General features: G+C 38.4%; 1 protein-coding gene across 24 annotated transcripts in view; it reads right to left on the minus strand.

The window, feature by feature from the left end:
• Window positions 1-20,316, minus strand: part of LOC126268007 (protein phosphatase 1 regulatory subunit 12C) — a 319,893-nt gene that overhangs the window by 242,907 nt on the left and 56,670 nt on the right. For all 24 annotated transcript variants that reach the window (XM_049973411.1, XM_049973403.1, XM_049973415.1 and 21 more), the window contains exon 2: window positions 13,620-13,750. In XM_049973411.1, coding sequence (XP_049829368.1) covers window positions 13,620-13,750 — 131 coding nt within the window. The remainder of the gene's footprint in view (window positions 1-13,619; window positions 13,751-20,316) is intronic.

Below are 20,316 nucleotides of genomic sequence, written 5' to 3' on the forward strand. Positions count from 1 at the left end.
TATGGTACACTTCTAGAAGAGGAGCAAGTTTTTTCACATACTCCGTGTAGAATTGAACTGGTGTCCCCATCATGTCCAGTAGCCTTTCCTCTGTTGAGTGATTTCAGTTGCTTTTCTATCCCTTGGTAACTTATTTCTATATCTATTCTTCAGTCATTGGTGAGACTTTTAAAGACGGAACTTAGTATGACCTTCCTTCATGAAACAGACGTGGAAAAAGACGTTTAGCATTTCGGGTTTTACTGTGTCATTCTCTGTTTCAATGCCATTATGGTCACAGAGTGTCTGGTCAGATGGCTTTGATCTGTTTACCAATACAACGTAATACCAGAACTTCTTAGGATTTTCTGTCAAGTTGGTATGTGGAGTTCTACTTTTGTAGTCATTGAATGCTTCACACGTAACCTTCCTTATGCCAATTTGGGCTTTGTTTAGTTTCTGTTTGTGTGTGAGGATTTGGCTGCATTTAAGTTTACAGTCTTCAGTCATTGCAGGTCTCCATCAGTTTTCCTTTTAGTGTAGTATTTCATTTTCTATGCTTCACATATTGTTGAAACCAGAATGTAATTATCAGTAAGGACTTCAAGGTAATTTTTCCGTGTACTGCATTTACAGAAAGAGTTTAACAACAAAAGTTTGTTCTTTGATTTGGGGTCATAATGTGTGTGTGTGTGTGTGTGTGTGTGTGTGTGTGTGTGTGTGTGTGTGTGTGTGTGCGCGCGCGCGCACACACATTGTCATCACAAACACATTACAGGATGCCAACACATTTATTTGGACCTACAGCAACCGGACATGAAATAACCATATCATAAAGAAATGCATAAACAGAATTTACTGTTTAGTGGCTTTGACTGAATGATTAACAGTATAAAACTTCAGTATTTTCGTTTGTGCCATAGGATGATGGGGGTTTCCAGCTCCACTTAAGAGGTCAGGTGTCCACTACAGACAGGAGGCAGCTACACAGGTATGGAATGGATTGGGTGGTTTTTTATGTTAGAAGGTCTCTGGCAAGTGCAGAGAGGTCTTCAGTTTTAAAGGGTGCAGGATAAACACAGGAAGATGGTAGACAAGCGATAAACAACAATCAGTACTGCAGCTGTAAACTGTTTTACCTGCACTGGCAAAGAACCAGAGCTTCAAACACTAATAGAAAGCACTGAAACTCTAATTGGTAAAGGTACTGAAACCTGGCTGTAGCTGGAGATAACTTCAGCCAAGCATTTTACAAAGGACCTAACAGTGGTTAGAAAAAGACACACTAAATGCCATTGGTGACAGTGCGTTTGTTGCTGTTAGTAGTAGCTTGTCTTTTAATAGATAGCTCCTTTAAGTCAGAATGGGTAGACATTATAGAGGACAACAGGAATAATTACTAATTGGTTCCTTTTACAGACCCCCAATTCAGATGATAAGGGTGCTGAACAGTTCAAAGAAAACTTCAAATTCATCACAAATAGGCAACCCTCTCTCACAATTATAGCTCGTGGAGGCTTCAATCTACCCTTGATATGTTGGCTAAAAAAATCTGAACTGGCAGTAGGTACGAAACATCAAAAATTGTACTTAATGCTTCCTCTGAAAATTTTAGCCAATTAGTTCAGGAACCTACTCAAAGTGTAAATGGTTGCAAAAGCATACTTTACCTCTTAGCAACAAATAATCTGAGCGAACAGGGAGCATCATGACTAGATACAGGAATTAGTGACCACGAGATTGTTGTAGCAAGACTGACCACCAGAATACCCAAATCCACGAAAAGTAGACACAAAAGATACCTACCTAAAATATACTTGGCACCTTACTAAGAAACAGCCTCCACTCCTTCTAGATAAGATGTGGTTTAAATTCAAAGAAACACTATCAGATGCAGTTGAGAGATTTATGCCAAATAAATTAATAAAAGATGGTGCTGGTCAGAACTCTCTTGTAGAAGCGACGAAAAAGCATGCCAAATTGGAAAGAACACAAAATCTCCTTAATTTGCAACATTTAACTAAAGCTCTAAATTTAAGCATGGACTGCAATGTAAAATGCTTTTAGTATCTTCTAGAATGAGGCTTTGGCTTGAAATGAGCGAGAAAATTCGAAGAAATTCTTCCTCAGGTGCAATACACAATTGATACTTTCACTGCAAAATACCAATGGTAATACTACTGATGACAGCGCCATTAAGGCGTAGTAACTAAACACAGTTTTCTGAAATTCCTTTACCAAATAAGATTAAGTACGAGGCTGAGTCAAATGAAAACTTCAAATATTTTTTTAAATATTATTTATTGTGCAGAAGTGGTACAAAGCTGTATCACTTTTCAACATAATCTCCCCCACGCTCAATGCAAGTCCTCCAGTGCTTACAAAGTGCGTAAATTCCTTTAGAAAAAAAAATTCTCTTGGTAGTTCGCACAACCACTTGTGCATCGCGTGGCGTACTACTTCATCAGAACGGAACTTCATTCCTCCCAGTGAGTCTTTGAGTGGTCCAAACATATGGAAATCACTTGGGGGCAAGGTCTGGTGAGTAAGGTGGATGAGGAAGACACTCAAAATGCAGGTCTGTGATTTTTGCATCTTTTGTACGGGCAGAGTGGGGCCTTGCATTGTCATGTTGCAAAAGGACACCTCCTGACAGCAATCCACATCACTTTGATATGATTGCAGGCCGCAGATGATTTTTTAGGAGATCTGTGTATGATGAACTGGTGACAGTGGTCCCTCTAGGCATGTAATGCTCCAAAATGATGCCTTTTTCGTCCCAAAAGAGTCAGCATTACCTTTCCTGATGATGGTTCTGTTTGAAACTTCTTTAGTTTTGGTGATGAGGAATGGCGCCATTCCATGCTCGCTCTCTTCATTTCCGGTTGGTGGAAGTGAATCCAGGTTTCATCACCAGTAACGATTCTTGCAAGGAAGCTATCATCTTCTCGTTCAAAGAGCCGAAGAAGTTCTTCACAAGCACAACATGTCGTTCTCTCGTTTCAGGAGTCAGCTGCCATCGCACCCATCTTGCAGACACTTTGTGAAACTGGAGCACATCATGCACAATGTGGTGTGCTGACCCATAACTAATCTGTAAACATGTTGCACTGTCATTCAGTGTCACTCGGCAGTTTCCCTACACTATGGCTTCAACTGCTGCAGTTTTCTGTGGAGTTACAACTCGTTGTGCCTGACTTGGATATGGAGCATCTTCCACTGAAGTCACACCATTTATAAACTGCCTACTCTATTGGTAGACTTGCTGCTGTGACAAACATGCATTGCCATACTGAACCTTCATTCGCCGACTAATTACAATAGGTTTCTTCACACCTTCACTACGCAAAAACCGAATAACAGAATGCTGTTCTTCCCTGGTGCAAGTCGCAAGTGCGGTGGCCATCTTTATACTGATACAGCAACAGTATGTGTGCACCTGCACTATCCTGGCACCCTCAGGCCATTCTGCACGCCCTTTGTAGCATGCTTACCAATTTACAGGATAGCGGCGCGAAATTTTGATTTATTACTACAAATTTAAGGTTTTCACTTGACTCACCCTCGTAAATATTGCAGAATTTGAATCGAGAACAGTTGCCAACATGAGTTCCTAAAACTAGATATTCTCGGTGGACCAAAGCAACTCAAATCACTTAAGAAAAGCAAGTCTTCCACTTCAGATAGCATACCAATAAGGTTTCTTTCAGAGTATGCTGACGCAATAGCCCCACACTTAGCTGTCACAGACAACTTCTCACTCAATAAAAGATATGTATCAAAAGCTGGAAAGTTGAACAGGTCACACTTATACTCACGAAAGAGAATTGGAGTAATCCGTTGAATTACAGACCCATATCATTGACATTGACTTGCAGTATGATTCTGGAACATTTACTGTGTTCAAACACTATGAATTACCACGAAGGTAATGGTCTATTGACACAGTCAGTACAAATTCAGCCAATATTGTTCTTGTGAAACAGAACTCACTCTCTATTTTCATGAGTTAATGAGTGCTATCAAAATTGGATCTCAAATTAATTCCACACTGCTAAATTTCCAAAAGGCTTTCAACACCGTTCCCCACAAGAGACCTCTAATCTAACTGCATTTCCATGCAGCATTGCTCCAGTTGGTTGTGAAACTGGATTCTTGATTCCTTTTCAGAAAAGGTCACAGTACATAGTAATTGATGGAAAAAATCGAGTAAAACATAAGTGATGTGGCATTCCCTACAGCAATGTTATAGACCTTCTGCTCTTCCTAATCTACATAAATCATTTAGGAGACAACATGAGCAGGTCTCTTACATTGTTTGCATTTGATACTGTTATGTACCATCTAGTAATTCTTATGAAGATCGAAACCAATTAATAAATACAAACATGATATCTGAATGGTGCAAAAAGTGGCAATTGTCTATTAACATGGAAAAGTGTGATGTCATCCTCAAGATCACAAAAACAAATCCATTACATTTCAATAATATGATAAATTGCACAAATTTAAAGACTGGTAATTTGACTAAATACTCAGGAATTAAAAGTGGAACAAGTTGGAATGAACACACAGACAATAGCATACGGAAAGCAAACTAAGAATAGGTTTTACTGGCAGAACACTTATAAGATGCAACAGATCCACTAAAGAACCTACTCTATGCCTGTCCATCCCATGCTACAGTACTGCTGTACTGTACTGGATACTTACCAGATAGGATAGATTGAGGACAGTAAAAAAGTTCAAACGAACACAGTTTGGTCTGTATTATCACGAAATATGAAGCAATGTGTCACGGATACGATAAGCGAGTTGGGACAGCAATCATTAACACAAAGGTGTTTTTTGTTGTGGCGAGATCTTTTCATGAAATTTTAATCACTATCTTTCTCCTATAAATGTGAGAATATCTTATGTCACCAACCTACATAGGGAGAAATGACGAGCATAAAAAAGTATGTGATTAGAACTGATAAAGGAAGATTTTAGTGTTCATTTTTCCTGTACACTGTAGGGGAGTAGAACGGTAGAGAATTAGGCCGAAGGGGTTCAAAGAACCCTATACCAGGCATTTACATGCGAGCTGCAGAGCACTCATGTAGATATTCTACACAAATCTGTAACAGTCCTGCCAATGACATTACATGTAGGTGGAATCTAGATTTTATTCACAACATGCAGAACTGCTGCTCATTCATCTGAGTGATCTATTTGGTAACATTGATAAAATTCATGAGTGTCGTTTCTAATACAATAAACATAATTAAATAATCACCACAATAATAACTGAAAGGTAGGCATTTCTCTAACACCCTATTAGCACCAGTTATTTTATAATAAAGTGTAAACAATTTCAGTAAACATCCTTACCACAGAAACTGGCAGTCACTCCTTCCTTATAATGGGTGACCGGGAAGTAAGTACGAATTTGAATTTTGCACTATTTTGTCGTATAATGATGTGGAGCTGTGGTTTTTTCATGTTTGTTACCTATGATCGTTCCCATTAGTAGCCAGACAGCTTTTGTGTGGTGAAAACTATTGTTTTAAGTTTATTTTTGCCGTGGAGCAGATGACAACTGAGCAATGTATCCAAGTGACCAAAAGTTATTACAACAACAGTGAAAGTGCCATGGCAACCGCTCGTTAATTGCACTGACACTGACATAATGCTACTCCAGCTGAACAATCAGTTCGGAAGTATATCTGGAAGTTTGACACCATGGGTGCTGTTTCAAAAATTAAGAAAACAGGATGACTGTGTTCTGTTTGAACAAAAGGAAACATAGCTGTCATGTGTGACAATGTGACCAAAAGCCCTTGAAAACTGGTTCACTGATGAGCTCAACAATTGAGTTTATCACTAAGTTCACTGCATGAATTCTTTCAAAAGATCTGAACATGCGTGTGTACAAGATTCAAATTACACAAGAGTTGAAGCCTGCAGATCGTGTAAAGAGACATCGATTTGCTCAACAGGTCTTGGCTCAACAAGTTGGGCAAGAGGGACTGTTCATACCCTCGGTGCCACTTGCAGAGGGGGTGCAAAATGGTCTCCAAGCAAACAAGATTGCGGAAAATATATTACTACTAGGAGTAAATTCTAAGTATTATATTATTTCATTTGTTTCTCAAGGTTGTGTCAATAAAATGTAGTGTTGTACCAAGGGCACCGAGGAGGAGGGCGCAAATAATGTGTTGTGCCCTGGGTGCCAATGGGGCCAAGGGGAGGGGGGCATCAATAGTGTCATAGGCACCAGTTACATTCGCTATGCCACTGTTCATCAGCTGTCTTGTAATTGCAATGGGTCTTTTGCAATCATATAACAACTGATATTTCCACATGTTTCAAATATGCAAAACAAGTGTCATTCAGGCTGTATGAACAGCAATCCAAACAAACTATTTCCAGACAAAATTATGACAGAACTAATTGAAGTAAAAAAACAAACAACGGTACTACTAATTTGTAGTCATGGCAGACAAATATGCCTGTCTATAAGTTTATAGCGTTAAGTAAAACAATTCTTTCATGTACATTAGAATCTCACAGGGTGCCTGCACTCTGTTGTATTGCACTGTGTAATTACAGCTTTTAAAGCATTTCGACTGCCACTAAATTACAGTATACCTTCAGTATATTCTCTCTAAGCCTCTTAAATTTTCATTAAGATGGCGAGGAATCTCCATATCATCTACTTCTTCATACTCCCACCATTTGTTGGTTATTTGGGTATCACTTGATAAAACAGCTAATTTTCCATGTTTATATGCGACTTGTTCTCTCAATTGCTCTTTTAAAATGTCACTGCACTCCTGTAAATATTCATTTTAACAATTTGCTGTGTGCAGATTGATACCCACATTACATATGAAATGTGAACTTCTCTCTTTGCATAGTTGGCTTCAGTTTTCAGTTGATATTACATAGAACAATGGAGTTAAAAGCAGACTAATAGGAAGCAATAGTCATAACTGAAATTTTTATTACACAGTGCAAAGAATTTCCTATTGAAGTAGTTGTTATGGTCATACTAGTAAGAGGTTATTTGTCTTCTCCCTTTTTTAAGAAATTTTGTTTCATTTCAAACACTGTATCCTGACAGTTAGCAGGTGTTACAGTATGATTTAGATAGATAGAAACAACCTTCCAGTAAGTCCACATCCAATATATGAAGCATTATTTGTTACAATAGTTAACAAGCAACATTGAAAATGTACAATGGTGTACAAAATTAAAGCAACAAATGGAAATTTTACAAGGACGCATTTATTTTGTCACAAAAGAGTATAAACACGTGGTAGGATAGTAAAAACGATGTAAAGAATACAGAACATAAACAACTGCAACATGCGTAACAGTAGACAAAAATGTTGTCCGTTTTTTCCAACTTAATGGATTTACACACACATTCTGACAACTGTTTAACACTCTCAGTATGGGGTGTCACCACCTCTGGCAGCAATAAAGGCCTGACAATGTCGAAGCATGCTGTGAATTATGTTGCCAGTCTCGTGTTGAGACAATAACACCCAGAGCTGCTCACAAGTCTTTGAGAGTAGTTGGTGGATGCTGATGTGACGCAACCCGTCTCCCTAATGCATCCCAGACATGCTCTATGGGATTAAAATCTGAAGCACAAGCAGGCCACAACGTGCATGCAGTATCTTCCTTTTCCAAAGGAACAACAACAACAACAACAACAACAACAACAACAACCACCCGTGCTCTGTACGGTCGAGCATTATCATCAATCAGTGCAAAGTCTGGGCCCCACAGCATCTTGCAACAACTATACGTGAGGTTCCAAGATTTTGTCACAATAACTGAAAAGTTAAACCTCGCCTATTCACTCGTATAATTTTACAAGGAGCTGTTCAAGTGCTCAACATAATCCTTGCCCACACCGTTAGGGATCCTCCATGATATTGGTCTTTTTCGACAACCTCTGGATGCCAAAATCGTGTTCCACATTCTCTCCAGATATGAATCCATCTAGAGTCACTCTCCAGACCAAATTGGGGGCTCATCTTGGAGAAGAACATTGGCCCACTGTTCTACCATCCACAGGTAGCACGCTGACGATTAGACTCTACAGACGTACCCTTCTGTGAAGACACACACACACACACACACACACACACACACACACACACACACAGCAGCAGCTCTCAGCCATTCTGCCGAAGCCTTCTGTACACCATTTACCTCAATACAACACATCCAGTGGATGACGCGAGGTCAGATGCCAGATGTCTTGCAGTACTATGGCTGTACCCTCGTGACCTTACAGCCAAATAATAGCCCCCCCCCCCCCCCCCTCTCTCTCTCTCTCTCTCTCTCTCTCTCTCTCTCTCTCATGTGTCACATATGGTCGCCGTACCCTGGTCTTCAGTATACAGTTTTGGTCTCTATAAACTGTCGCCACCTCCGAGAAACAACAGGACGATTCACATTAAGCCATCAGGCCACATCAGCTTGTGGCTGTTCTGCTTCCACTCTTCCTATGGTCCTCCACCACAGAGTGTCTGGAAGGTGTCTTCTTTGTGCCACACTGCACCATCTATGACTGTTTACACAGAAATTGTGGGTATGGGACTATCCGAAAAACACACCCCATTTGGTAGATGCCGTGACATCATCATTGGTGCAGTTGTCTGTTGACCAGAATGCCATCTTTACTGCCGAACACGATCCTATGGACATCTGCTGACTGTCTGTATGATTACAATGTAAATTACATACAGGACAGGAAAATAGCAGCTTGTTGCTTTAATTTTGGACACCAGAATATATCCACAGTCCTTTACCACATAAGAACAAAGAACTGTGAACTCCAGTCACATCAAGTGATAGGTCATTTGTCCATACCCTAAAATCCTTCACCCTCAGAGCTAAAACGAGTGATCGATTTCTTCTGTGGTTCATCACCATTGCAAATCCATTGGACAATTCGAGATGGTAGTCACTCTCTCAAAATAAAATCATTGACTTTTCAACATGGTGTGTAACATTTTCATTAGTATGTTTTTCATGTGCTGCATGAATCATATGTATAGATGGATGTATTACTTTCCACATTATTAAAATAAAGATTATATGTATGTAATGTGTGTGCGCGCGCGCTACAATTTACTTTCAATCAAATTCTTCTTTATCTGAATTTTGTCCTCAATTCTTCTCTATTATCTGAACTCCTATTAACCTGAAGTTTCAGTATTTTTGAACTTTTTCACTGGTCCCTGGAGTTTCAAATTATCCAGAGTCGATTCAAGATCTAAATGTGGTCTTGCACATTTTCAAATGCAAAATGTCAAGGTGTACAATAAAATGTAAAGTGGCTTGAGAAAGGCCTTGGCGTAATATTGCCTAGTTACGTAATAATTAATTCCTGTCACTTACATTTTTTTGTCTCCACAGTTAGCTGACTCTGGTGGTGTACAAACCTCAACCAAACTTTTCTCAAACACATATGTTGCTAACGTAATAGCTTTTGTAAGTTGTCAACTGAATTACTGTTTTTCCTAAAACTATGAACGGTTTTATAGCTGCCTAAACAGAGAAACAAGCTCTTGCGGATTCTGACAATTTGTTAAGATTCTCTTTGTTACAATCTTAACAATGAGCTGATTTCAGATTAATTTCACCACCAGAAATTTTTAGCTGGCAATCTTCTCATTACAGGTAATTTATTTATTACATGTCACACAGCAATGCTTATGAGAAAAGTGGTACATTTGCCTTTGTCGATCTTCACTATAGCACACAGATTTGTTGGATCAAACTATTTTTTCAGCTGTTATTCTTGAAAATTTTGACTATCATTTTCTGCAACAGTATGAGAATAATATTTATTGTACAGATAAATAACTGCAACAAGTATATTAGTTACAATTTTTTAACATTGTAATCTAATCATCTTTTCAAATACTATATTGGTGTCAAAGTTTTGTGTATATACTGTGTACGTCATATGGTTTCCTTCCATTCACCTCACCCACAGCAATACTCACTGATTTACTGTTGTATTATGATGGAAAGACAGGAACAGAGCAATGTAACTCACTTGGGCGTGAAAAAAATAGGAAGTGCCAGGAAGCAAAAACAAAATGGCTACAATGACTTTTGCTGAAATCAAATGCAAAGGTGCCAACATTAAGAGTGCAATTGGAACGCCACTTTCGAACAGAGAGTGGGTAGGTGGAAAGAGTTCACTGAAGAGCTTATGAGGGAGAAGCCTTTCTGATGGCACAACAGAAGAACAAATGGGAGTCAGCAATATGGGAGATGCAGGGGTGCCACTTTTAGTGTTTAACGAAGTCAGTGGCTTATTTGAAATCGAAACAGGAAGAACAGAACAACTCTTCGGAATTTCTAAAATGTTTGGGGGAGGTGGCAATAAAATGAGTATTCAAGTAGATGCATAGAATCTTTGTGGCTGAAGTCATACCATCAGATGTTTGAAAAAATATCATCGACAAAAGTACAAAGATAGCAAAGATGGATAAGTAAGAACACTAACGCACAATCAGCATTACAGCTGAACCATAAATTTGGTGACAAGAATAATGTACAATAGAATGGAAGAAAGAATGGAAGGATAATTAAGGTTTTATATCCCACTGACATTGATGTCATTAGAGATGGAGCATAAGCTCAGGGTTTTCTTATAGAGGTAGGAGAGGAAATCTGATGTGTCCTTTCAAACAGATCACCCTGTTTATTTGCCTAGAGCGATTTACGGAAATTAGAGAATGAAAACCTAAATCTGGATCGAGATTTGAACCGTCAGCTTCCCGAATGCAAGTCCAGTGTAATAACCACTGTGCCACCTCACTCAGTCAGAAGAGAAGGAACTTGAGGGGCTATTAGACGACTATCATTTTGGTGTTCACGAAGGTAAAGGCACTAGTGCGGTAGTTCTGAAATTGTGCTTGATGATGATAATGGAAACAAGACTTATTAAAAATGAAGAGACCTTCATAGGAAAATATAAAAACAAAGATTTCAAGTTGCTGCCGCTCATACCTCACTTGTCTTTCAACAACTTCTTTGCCTATGTACTTCCGCTTCGACTGACATCTCTGCCCAAACTCTTTGCCTTTACAAATGTCTGCTTGTGTCTGTGTATGTGCAGATGGATGTGTGTGTGTGTGTGTGTGTGTGTGTGTGTGTGTGTGTGTGTGTGTGTGTGTGTGTGTGTGTGTGTGTGTGTGTGTAGAGAGAGAGAGAGAGAGAGAGAGAGAGAGAGAGAGTACACCTGTCCTTTTTTGCCCCTAAGGTAAGTCTTTCCGATCCCAGGATTGGAATGACTCCTTACCCTCTCCCTTAAAACCCACATCCTTTCGTCTTTCCCTCTTCTTCCCCCTTTCCTAAAGAAGCAACCGTTGGTTGCTAAAGCTAGAATTTTGTGTGTATGTTTGTGTGACTATCAAACTGCCAGCACTTTTGTTTGGTAAGTCACATCATCTTTGTTTTTAGATATATTTTTCCCACGTGGAATGTTTCCCTCTATTATATTCATATATTTATAAAAAGAAAAAGAAGAAGAAGTAAAGTGTTTCATCACAAGTTGTTTGAAACTCTTAAGAAACACAGGAGTAACGTATTTGGAAAGACGGATAATGTGCAATATGTACAAGAATCAAGAGAAAACAATAAAAATGGAAGACCAAGGAGGAAGTGCTTGGATTAAAAGGGGTGTAAGACAAGAATGCAGTCTTTTGCAAAAGAAAAAAAGGAAAGGATCTCCTATTTTTGGGGACAGAGAGAAACACTTAATACACTTGTTGGCAACACTTAAGTGAGTGGTTTGCCTCTGTTACCAAACAAGTGTATGCCCACGCTTCACTTAGATGCTTAGTCTACACTTTGTAGCCAATCAAAATGGAGCTCCCACTGAAAGCTACCACCAAGTGCAAAGTTCGCACAATTATTTGATTTCTTAACACAAAAAGCATAAAACAAATGAAATTTTCTGCACACTGACAGGTGTATCAACAGGCATGCACAGATGTCAAAAACAGATCGTTTCCAGCTGGTGGTGCTGCAAGTCACAACATAGCCAAGAGCAGTCATCGAGACAGTCATGAAGGTTGAGAACACTCTAAAGTGCAGCTCACGACCAGAGATGAGGAATGTTGAGCAACGGCATAAGTATTCCTTAACACAACATTCACCCACACATCACCCATCAAACCCTAGATCTACTGTAAACATCATCGCCCACCATACAGTCTGGGCTTTGCACTGAGCTACTACTACGTGCTCCCAAAGTGTAACGAACATTTGCCTGGGTAGCAGTTCTGCTCTGAACCCAAGTTGAAAGACAGGGTTTAACAATTCCTGAAGGCCCTGGTGGCATAAGGTTCAAGAGTGGGATTAAAAACTGGGATGAAAGGATATCAATGATAGGATTTGTTGATATTATTGCCATCCTTACTCAAGGTGAAGACAAAATTCAGAATCTGGTGGATGGAATGAACAATCTAATGAGTACAGAATTTGGACAGAGAAAAACCAAAGAAAGATTGAAGTAATGAGAAATAGCAGTTTGAGACATAAATATTTCTTCTTGTTGACTGTGTTACACTATGCAGTTTGAAAAGATCCTATGTTCTGGAGAAGACATCTCTGCAACCTTTCCCCTTTCTTTTAGAGCAGAAAATGATATTTCTTTTTTGCAACTGATGCACTTATGTCCACAAATGAAGAACAGTAGCACACACCTACAATACAGCACAGCCATGTGTATTACAATCACACTGCCTATATAATCTCAGAAAGCCTTGGTGGGTCTTCTTTGTCTACAAACAAATAGTAAATTAATGTTGTGAGTAAGTTGAGAAGCAGAGAAAGAAGATGCACCATCCTGGAAATTGGGGATAAGATTCCAGACAGGTATATTGCAGCCAGTAGCCACTTTTACTTTGTGCTCAATGTTGAAACAATCTAATTATGCACTTCTACAACAGTTGTTATAAAAATACTAGAAACGAAAGATTGGAGGACCCTACATCAGCAATCAGCTAATAGCGGCAAAGCCACCATCATACCAAGGGGTTAACTGTGAACGGCCTGACAACGAAACAGACTCAAGTTATGTAGTGCCTGCTGAAGTCACAGTGTTTCCCACTGCACTCTGCAATGCTAAATTTACTATTAAGAACGTATCAGCCAATTACAAAATGCATGAAAATTATGTAGTGCGTAAGTCATATTATCTCTGATTCCAGGAAGCAGCGTGTGTCCCCCACCCCCATCAAATGCCTATGCACTTTTGTTTGATGTAGTCATAGTGAACAAACTGATGCTTGAGCAATAACAGATTGAACACTGTTTAAAATCTTCATTCCTTACTATTTATATCATCTTTATTGACAGGATTTAAAAACTGGATTTTCTATCTGTAACATCATTTTGGAATGACAGCTACTACAAATTGTTAATTCAAGCTACGTCCACTTTACACAGTAACACAATGAAGCACTCATCTTAAACAGTTCCAAAAATATCTTGATTTATTTGGTAGGATACAAAAATACAGGGTAAAGAACTTTTGGATTCACTTACAGTATGAAATATAAACTAATAACATGTTAATCTTCACAAAATGAACAACACTTTTAATCACCTACTTAGCTATGCTGATGAAACCACACGAGGCTGTGGCGTGGAGTGGAGTCCAACCTTCATTGTCACCTCTGTTAACATCGGCACCATGCTCTACTAGGAACTCCACCATATCGAGATTGTCATCTATGCAAGCCTGCAACAGAAATATCATTTCTTTCCTCTGGGAAAACTACTCAAGGCCATAACAAAGCAAGCATATGATTTCTCTTGGTATCTTAGTGTAAGTCCACAGCTCTTTACTTAACAACAAACATTTCATAACCAAATGTCCATCATATGTAGCACCAACGATTTAAAACTAAATATTGTGATTTCAGTATTCTGTAATATTCTCTAAATCCGACCTCTTTTGACCAATTGTTACCAAATTTAATCATCATAATGGTATTTTTGCAGTGGGCTGTATAGTAATAGTTTTGAAATTAATTAATGAAAGGTGTGGTCAATGTCTTCAATTATTTCCTCAATGGTAAATGTTGTCACTGCAGCAACAGTAATTATTTTGAGTAAAACAAACATACAGCCACTAGCACCATACTTCAACCTTGAAGCTGTAATGAAATCCAGACCTTTCGCTGCTTACAAGCACTGATAAATATCAACGGGGACAGTTGAAAAATGTGTGCTCACATCGGCACTCGAACCCGGGACCTCCTGCTTGCATGGCAGATGCTTTATCTGACTAAGCCACCGAGGACACACAGGATAGTGTGAATGCCTGGACTTCTCTCTCACACGCTCCCCGTGAGACCCACACTTTCTAACTTTCTGTCCACACGCTCCCTTTGTAGTGCCCCTGCCCACTATACTCATTACTCGCAGCAGTTTTTGTAATTTCATTCTTCAAGAGCTGCACGATCACCAATGGTAACTGTTCTTTCTGGACTGTCCAAAAGAACAGATACCATCTACATATACATAAAGCTTACCGGCCAATGAGAGTGCGGATGCACTCACATTGCCCAAACTCTTTAAGGGAATCAGTAGATTGACTGCCGTTAGTAGTGAGTATAGTGGACAGGGGCACTACGAGTATAGTGTGTGAACAGAAAGTTGGAAAGTGTGGATCTCACGGGGAGTGTGCCAGGGAAGTCCTTGCAGTCGCACTACTGTCTGTGTCCTCGGTGGCTCAGTCAGGTAGAGCGTCTGCCATGTAAGCAGGAGGTTCCAGGTTCGAATCCCAGTCGAGGCGCACATTTTTCAATTGTCCTCAATGATATTTATCAACACATGTAAGCAGTTAAAGGTCTGGATTTCATTATAATTTCATTTTTCGAGAGCTGCAAGATTACCAATGATATCTGTAGATATACCAGTTTCATATACTACAACATATCTGTAATACAACCAGCACAGTGGAATAATGTACGGAACTGAACTTATTGCCCACTTTATGGCAAATAACCACGTACTAAGCAGTGTAATAACAAAAGCAATCACCCACAGTGATTTACTAGTAATACCTGGAAAATGCCTAGAAAAAATGGTAGTTTCCATTATAATTAAAAAGAATTAAGGAAGAACAAATGGAAAAAATGTCAGCATGTGTACTTGTAAGCAGAGCTATGTTTAATGCATATGTAATTTATAGAGAGATCAAACATTCTTCCACACTTGTATGGAATTACATGTTTTTATGTTAAGCCAATATGCAAACTTAAGCTTTTATCAAAGCAGATTATTAGTGTGATGAAATTTGAATAAAAAGACAAACCAAATTCTTCAAATTTTCAGTTCCTCAGTAGTGATTAATCTACATGAGAAGACTGCATTAAAATTTTGCAATTTGCCAACCACAGAACCCTTCATATACCTAATATACGAATACAGTTACAAACGGAAAACAGTTGACTGACAAGGCTCTATGCACTGACAAATCATTTCCATTCCCTGTTGAATGTGATGCAAAATTAGACTTTCTTGACTAACGTATTTTTTGAGTATCACTGAGCCCCATACAACTGAAAAAAGTGTACCCATCACTCTAGTTTGGAAAGGTAATGAAAATTATGGATTTTAAATGCTACAACCTACGAAACTTTATCTTACACAATTCTGACAAATGTTCAAAGCTAATCTAAGGCACCTACAATGCTGAAAAAATATCTCTCAACATAAGCCCGCATTTGAAAAATATCTTTAGTATAGTAAACTGTTCACTTAGTCTAAGAACTATAGCGCAGGCAAAGAGATATATTCAGTAGGTGTAGATTTCTGGGGAGGGGGGCACCTAATGTCTTATTCTGTCAACTGCTGAACACATGTTTACAGTGATTTCCGAGTATTATTCACGTAAAAATTGTGTCCATCAGAAACTAAGGTACTACTAAATGAGTGTACAGAATAAAGTGACAACTACAATAATTTGCTGGTCAAATGAAGTAAATTGCGTTTTTAAGTACAATTTGATCAAAACAGCATTGCAACCAACAGTTTATTGAGTAAAACACTGAGCTAACGTCATCTACATTTGCTTTTCTTTGCCATGTTTGATCTGCTTGCTGTAGTGTGTGCTCCATAGTAATAGAAGAATGTGAACACATTACTATTGGCAAAATGAACAAATATTAGCGATGTTGCTTCCCTACGCTCAAAGTTGCCACTCAAACTGTAACTATTGTTGAATCTAGACAAAACTAAAAATTCCTAAAAACAGCAAATGTTAGTTTCACCTAAAATATAGATAAGCATGAATAGGACAAAAAGGCTAAAGTTTCATATCTAACAATTACAAGCTGGCAAGAAAATTATACATTCTAATTAAAAGAGAGATTAACTTCTAATCAAAACAAGACATTTTAAATCCCGTTAACCTAATGAAAAAATTAAACCCATACCTATCCAATGTAGTGTTAAATGTGTGTCCTTTGTTTATTTTTCAATTTACCAGTAGATGAATGTGCAGATATTGATATAGAATTATTGTATTGTGAGAAAGAAACTGGCTTTAGGTTTGCCACTAAGTCATGCCTGGCATAAAATAACTTCCATTTCCAAGATAATCTATATAACCAGTTCCACAACTTAGCTCACTTTCTTAAACCTTTGTAAATCACTCAAAACCATCTCATACATAAAGAACCTTCAAGTGTACGTACATACATTCATACAGATACATACATTAATGTTTGTTCCATAGATCATGAATACAAGATTTCGTAATGATGTGGAACGTGTCACTTTAACATAAGTTTTCTTTACACAAAGTAATTAGTTAATTAATTCTCTTCAGGTTCTACTTCATATCTAAGAATTCATCTATTGAGTAGAAGGAGTTGTCATTCAGAAATTCTTTTAATTTGCTTTTAAAAGTAGGTTGGTTATCTATCAGACTTTTAATACTATATTGAAAACAAAGATTCCAAGACTTACCAAGCAGAGAAGTGTGTGGGTGGCACGCGCACACGAGTATATACCTATCCTTTTTTCCCCCAAGGTAAGTCTTTCCGTTCCCGGGATTGGATTGGAATGACTCCTTACCCTCTCCCTTAAAACCCACATCCTTTCATCTTTCCTTTTCCTTCGCTCTTTCCTGACAAAGCAGCCGCCGGTTGCGAAAGCTCAAATTCTGTGTATGTGTTTGTGTGTTTTATTCATTGTGCCTATCTACCGGAGCTTTCCCGCTTGGTAAGTCTTGGAATCTTTGTTTTTAATATATTTTTCCCATGTGGAAGTTTGTTTCTATTTTATTTACATCATCACAGACTTTTAATAATATTTGACTAATGACCAAAGAATTTTGTGGCAGCACAATTCATCCCTTTCTGTGCCAAAGTGAGATTTAATCCAGAATAGTGAATATCATCCGTTCTTCTAGTGTTGTAGCTATCTATGCACTTTGCTGTTATTTTTTAATTGGGATGGGTTATTAATGACAAGTTTCATAAGTGAACATGTGTATTGCAAAGGTACTGTGAATATCCCGAGTTCCTTAAATAAATGTCTGCAAGGTGATCTTGGGTGGGCTCCAGCTATTATTGCGCTAACACGCTTTTGTGCAATGAATACTTTCTCTCTTAATGACGAATTGCCCCAAAATATGATGCCATATGAAAGCAGTGAATGAAAATAGGCATAGTAGGCTAATTTACTGATATATTTATCGCCAAATTTGCAATAACCCTAATAGCATAAGTAGCTGGACCTAACCGTTTCAGCAGATCATCGGTGTGTTTCTTCTAATTCAATTTCTCATCAATGCGCACACCCAGAAATTCTGAGTATTCTACCTTAGCAACAGACTTCTGTTCATAGTCTATATTTATCAATGGTGTTATGCCATTTACTGTACAGAATTGTATAAACTGTGTTTTCTCAAAATTTAGCAAGAGTCCATTTGCAAAGAACCACTTAATTTTCTGAAAGACATTATTTGCAATTTCCTCAGCTGATTCTTGCTTCTTGGGTGTAATTACTATACTTGTATCATCAGCAAAAAGAATTAACTTTGCGTCTTCATGAATACGGAGTGGCACGTCATTAATATATATTAAGAACAATAAGGGACACAAGACTTAACCCTGTGGGACCACAATACTTAAGCTTATCTAGAAGAATTTCACGCTTTACAGAGTCAAAAGCCCTTGAGAGATCACAAAATATCCCAATGGGTGGTGTTCAGTTATTCATTGCATTTAGTATCTGATCAGTGAAAGCATATATAGCATTTTCTGTTGAAAATGCTTTCTGAATACCAAATTGACACTTTGTTATTACTTCATTTTTACAAGTATGTGATGCTACTCTTTAATACATTACTTTTTCAAGAATTTTGGATAAAGCTATCAGAAGTGAGATTGGGCAGTAGTAGTTAGCATCAGATCTATCCCCTTTTTTATGCAATGGTTTGACAATAGCATATTTCAGTCTATCTGGAAAAATTCCCTGTTTCAGTGAGCTACTACATATGTGGCTGAGAATCCTACTTATTTGTTGGGAACAAGCTTTTAGTACTCTGTTGGAAATGTCATCAATTCCATGTGGGCTTATTAAATAGCAGTTCCTTTTCTGTGGATGATGTACTATACAATTTGATGTGGGCTACAAGACAACACATACTTTGAATATTAAACACAATATCAAAATATTAGTTCCTCATGGAGATAGGTAACAAATCTTTAAATTTCTTGAAGCTGTGGATAGATATCAGTACACAAATAGACTACCTCAGTATCATTACTGATTTGGTAAATCATTTATATAAGCTAAAAGTAAAGATAAGTGCAGGGAACACCAACGCACATTCCCACGACACACTTCAACAGAATCTCTAATTCGTAAATGCAAGAGGGGGTGCAATGTCATACTGGAAAATGGGTTCATACTGCCTGGTTTTTTGTGAATTTGACTCAACAGTTTAAACACTGAAATATCACCACATTAATGTAATACAGAGAAAACCTAAGGTATATTAAGAGAAATACTTCCCCAAAATGCCTTACCATCCCCAGACACAATGCATTGTTTGTAGCTCATGTCCAACATATCACAATCTGTTATGATACAAAACATCAGAAGCCAAAGTCCACTGTCTTTCATTTCACTGCTGACTTTGGTTCCTTGGCAGATTTATTGTTCAGTAACCTACGTATTTTGTCAAAAGATGATGAAGTGAAGGAGCCACGAAAAAGTATCTAGCATAACGACACTGTCATAATGGAGTACTATGAGAGGCAGTCAGCAGTCAAAGAAACAAAACTGACACAGAAATAAACAGTTTGTGGGAGGAGTAATAACAGCTGATGGATACAAACTGTTTTGTTTATAACCCAGGTTGCTTTTAAGATGGAGGGTCTGCTTGAAGTTTCCACATTAATAGAACATTCAGTGATCCATTTTTTTGCTTTGTGAAGGTGAGAAATCGGGAAAAATCTTTCCTCACATGATTTTACTGGATGGTGACAGTAATACGAGGTACGGAAATTTGCATATGGGTGGAACAGTTCAAAAACGATCTTTTGGGATGCTCAACAGTGTCTGTACTCACACACAATGATAACCAGTAAAGCCAACAATGAGAGAAAAATGTCGCGGATCTCAAAGAAAAGCCGTGAATTTGCTACGGGGCAATGCTCACGTACACGCCGCCCAGATGCCCCAAGGATCCACTGAAAACATGGGTTGGAAGATACTACCTCATCTCCCCTACAGTCCTGATTACCTCCCTCGAATGTTCATTTGTTTGATCCATTGAAGGACACATTATTTGAGTAAAAGTTCCGTAACAAAGAGGAGGGGTCAAAATTTTGTGAGAGAATGGCTTAAACAAGACAAAGACTTCTTTACATCGGTCATAAAAAGCTATTTCATCGTTGGGATAAAGGTAGAAATATTGGTGGGGATAATGTTGAGGAGTATTGAAAGTCTCAGTTTGTAAAAACACAGTTTTTTATACATCAATGTCTTTTTAATTACTCTAGTATCTCACATATTACTAAAATAGACAATGGTTATGTTAGCAACCGACAGAAGTACTGCAAAGTACCCGGCTGCTAGGCTAGGGCAGCTCGATATCCCGATCACGCCAGGACCGGCGGCGAACGCGCATATGATCTATTTCGGTTCAGCCTTCAGTGCGTCAAGTGCCCGCACGAGTCGTCCGTCGTCCATGACGTTAGAACTCGCGTTCCTCAGGGCCTCCGGCACACTTTCAAAATTAACTTCTGCAAGTGACCAATTTACAAAAGCAGCTCAGTAGAA

The sequence above is a fragment of the Schistocerca gregaria genome, chromosome 4, assembly GCF_023897955.1.
Source record: "Schistocerca gregaria isolate iqSchGreg1 chromosome 4, iqSchGreg1.2, whole genome shotgun sequence".
In the NCBI taxonomy this organism is placed as follows: domain Eukaryota; kingdom Metazoa; phylum Arthropoda; class Insecta; order Orthoptera; family Acrididae; genus Schistocerca; species Schistocerca gregaria.